Below are 2526 nucleotides of genomic sequence, written 5' to 3' on the forward strand. Positions count from 1 at the left end.
TACGTGAGATCAAGTCATTTGGGACGATGATCACGGGAATGAGGAGCATTTTAAAACTAGCAACGCATTCTACCCGACACCTTTTCGATATTTACTAGGAAAATGAGGTGAGTAAGGAGGATTTGAAGTAGGGTAGAGAGAATGTGTTAGCAGCCTATGAAGATAACGACATGGAGGGAAGAGGAGACACAACCTCTTGTCGTACAATGTCAATAATAATGGTCTTGTGCATAATTGATTGCAAATCAAGATTCAAAGATGGCTGCCTTTAGTTTCATAAATAAGACATTCACCAAAGCCAAAACAGGAACCTTGTGGTACATGTGAGCATGTTCTTGATCATCCATAAAAACATAAGAAAGTTACATGTCTACTGCTATTGCTACTGTTACTATATTTAGGACAATAAACAGATTTGTTACTTTCTCAAGATTTAGGCGATTACGGATGATATAACTAGTACATATGTTCCTCCCCATGTATACATATTTAATAGTCTTGGGGGGTTACGCTTACTTGTTTTTTTAGTACAAGTGTCTACAGGATTTGTTATGACCTTTTATTACCATCTGAATGTTACCGATGCTTTTGCTTCTGTTCAATACATAATGATTGGAGCTAAATTTGGTTGGTTAATCCGATCAGTTCATCGATGATTGGTAGAATAGAAGGGTCTTGGTATATTACTTTTATTAGAATTCAATCTCAATGAAGGATTTTCTATCGAAAGAAAAGACTAGGTCTAATAAGGTATACTAAGCCTATTTTACGTTGTTGACAATGTTTATCATGAAACTTAGCATTACCAAAGATATTGAAGTTAAATAATACATAAACACATGTTAATTAGTTTCATATAATAAATCTACAAATTGTTTTTCCAAGTTTGATAGAAAAAATAATAATTTAATGAAACTAATAACATATATCATTATAAAAATATTAACAGTAACAACAATAATTCATAACAGAATTCCCTCAATCATAACTTATCTCTAGATTATTACCCTACCCACTTCGACTAAATAATTAATATTTTGATTGATTATGCTTTTATACCTTTATAATATTCTATTTCAATTTAAAATAATGCATTGAAAAATTTTGTTTAGTGTATTAAATAAACTTTAAAGTGGATAGTGTAGCTTTTGTTGTCTATATAAACAATCTCCGATACCATTCAAACCATCACAACACAACTCTAAGTATACTCACTAACCATGGCAACTTCCCAAGTGTCTATCATCCTTCTCGCATTACTCGCACTAATAGCTTCAACCTCCGCAATCCCAACAATATACGAAATTGTCAAACAATTTGGATTTCCAGCCGGCATTGTACCCGATTCGGTTGAATCCTACACCACAAATGATGTAGACGGCACCTTTGCCATCTACCTTAAGAAACCATGTTATGTCAAGTACGAATACCTTGTTTACTTTGACACGGAGATCACTGGAAAGATCAGCTACGGTCTAATTACCGACATAACTGGCCTTCAGGCTCAGTCGTATGGAATTTGGTTAGATATTGATGAAATCAAAGTCGTTGGCGACAATCTCCAGTTCACTCTTGGCTTTATCACTGTCAAGTCTGATATCGCGTTGTTTGAGGAGATCCCGACTTGCAAAGATAAGGCCCTCAGTGCTTGCACTGATCGATCATCCAAACTTATTTCTCAGGTAAATCATATTGTTAAAATAAAGTTCAACAGCCCAAATTTATTGTTTAACATGTTAGTATAGAGAGATTGGAAAAAGGATAATGATAATATAAAACCTCAATACCTATCAGGTATGCATAGTAATGTTATAACACTAAAATCTATCAATGTAGTTTTTAAAAGACTTGATTACGCAAATCAAAAAAAGCTAGCAGTGTAACTTGTTGCCATTGTCTTCTATAAATAATGATGATGTGTAATCCATATATTAACAATGACATGTAAAGTTATATATTTGTAGACATACCTATCGCTTTTTCTTTAAGGGCAAATGTTACTCATGCTCAATACCTGCCTATCATAATATTCAAGATATGAATAATGGATGGTAGTTAACAATTTGTTTTTCTACAGCTTCCTATCATTGTAGAATAAGTTTAAAGTTGGGTGATCATGAAGTGGAGGTTACATGAGATCAAGATGTTTTGAGCTTCACTTTTGAAGATGTGAATTATACTTAAACTTGTACGGGTAACTATTTTTCGGTTGCGTTATATGAATAAATTCAGGTTATGAACCTGGTGTGAGTTGTATGTTTTGGTTATACATCAATAATATTCTCCGGTGGCATATGGTTTTGCCGAATTAACCGGTTTTGTTAAAAGTTATAAAGGGTGCCATTAATATTCCTTGGCCGGATGTCTATTACTCGGTTATAGATTGTTTCTAATTCGGTTTAGGTTGGTCACAAAACGTGAATATAATATCATATTATTAGAAAATACATAAATATAAAATATAATTTGTGACAACCGTTCTCTACGAGTTTTCATATTATAAAAATCTTGCGTCTTCAAGACAAA

At 33.1% G+C, this 2526-nt stretch overlaps 1 protein-coding gene across 1 annotated transcript; it reads left to right on the plus strand.

The window, feature by feature from the left end:
- The first annotated feature begins 1173 nt into the window (after positions 1-1173).
- On the plus strand, positions 1174-2113 carry LOC143543594 (uncharacterized protein At5g01610-like). Its single transcript, XM_077035876.1, has 2 exons — positions 1174-1682; positions 2078-2113. The coding sequence occupies exons 1-2, from the start codon at positions 1221-1223 to the stop codon at positions 2096-2098; spliced, it is 483 nt and encodes a 160-aa protein (XP_076891991.1). The 5' UTR covers positions 1174-1220; the 3' UTR covers positions 2099-2113.
- The last annotated feature ends 413 nt before the right edge of the window (positions 2114-2526 follow it).

Source organism: Bidens hawaiensis, unplaced genomic scaffold (assembly GCF_021521415.1).
Source record: "Bidens hawaiensis isolate Kalapana, Puna unplaced genomic scaffold, B.hawaiensis_p1.1 tig00013187_1, whole genome shotgun sequence".
Lineage (NCBI taxonomy): Eukaryota > Viridiplantae > Streptophyta > Magnoliopsida > Asterales > Asteraceae > Bidens > Bidens hawaiensis.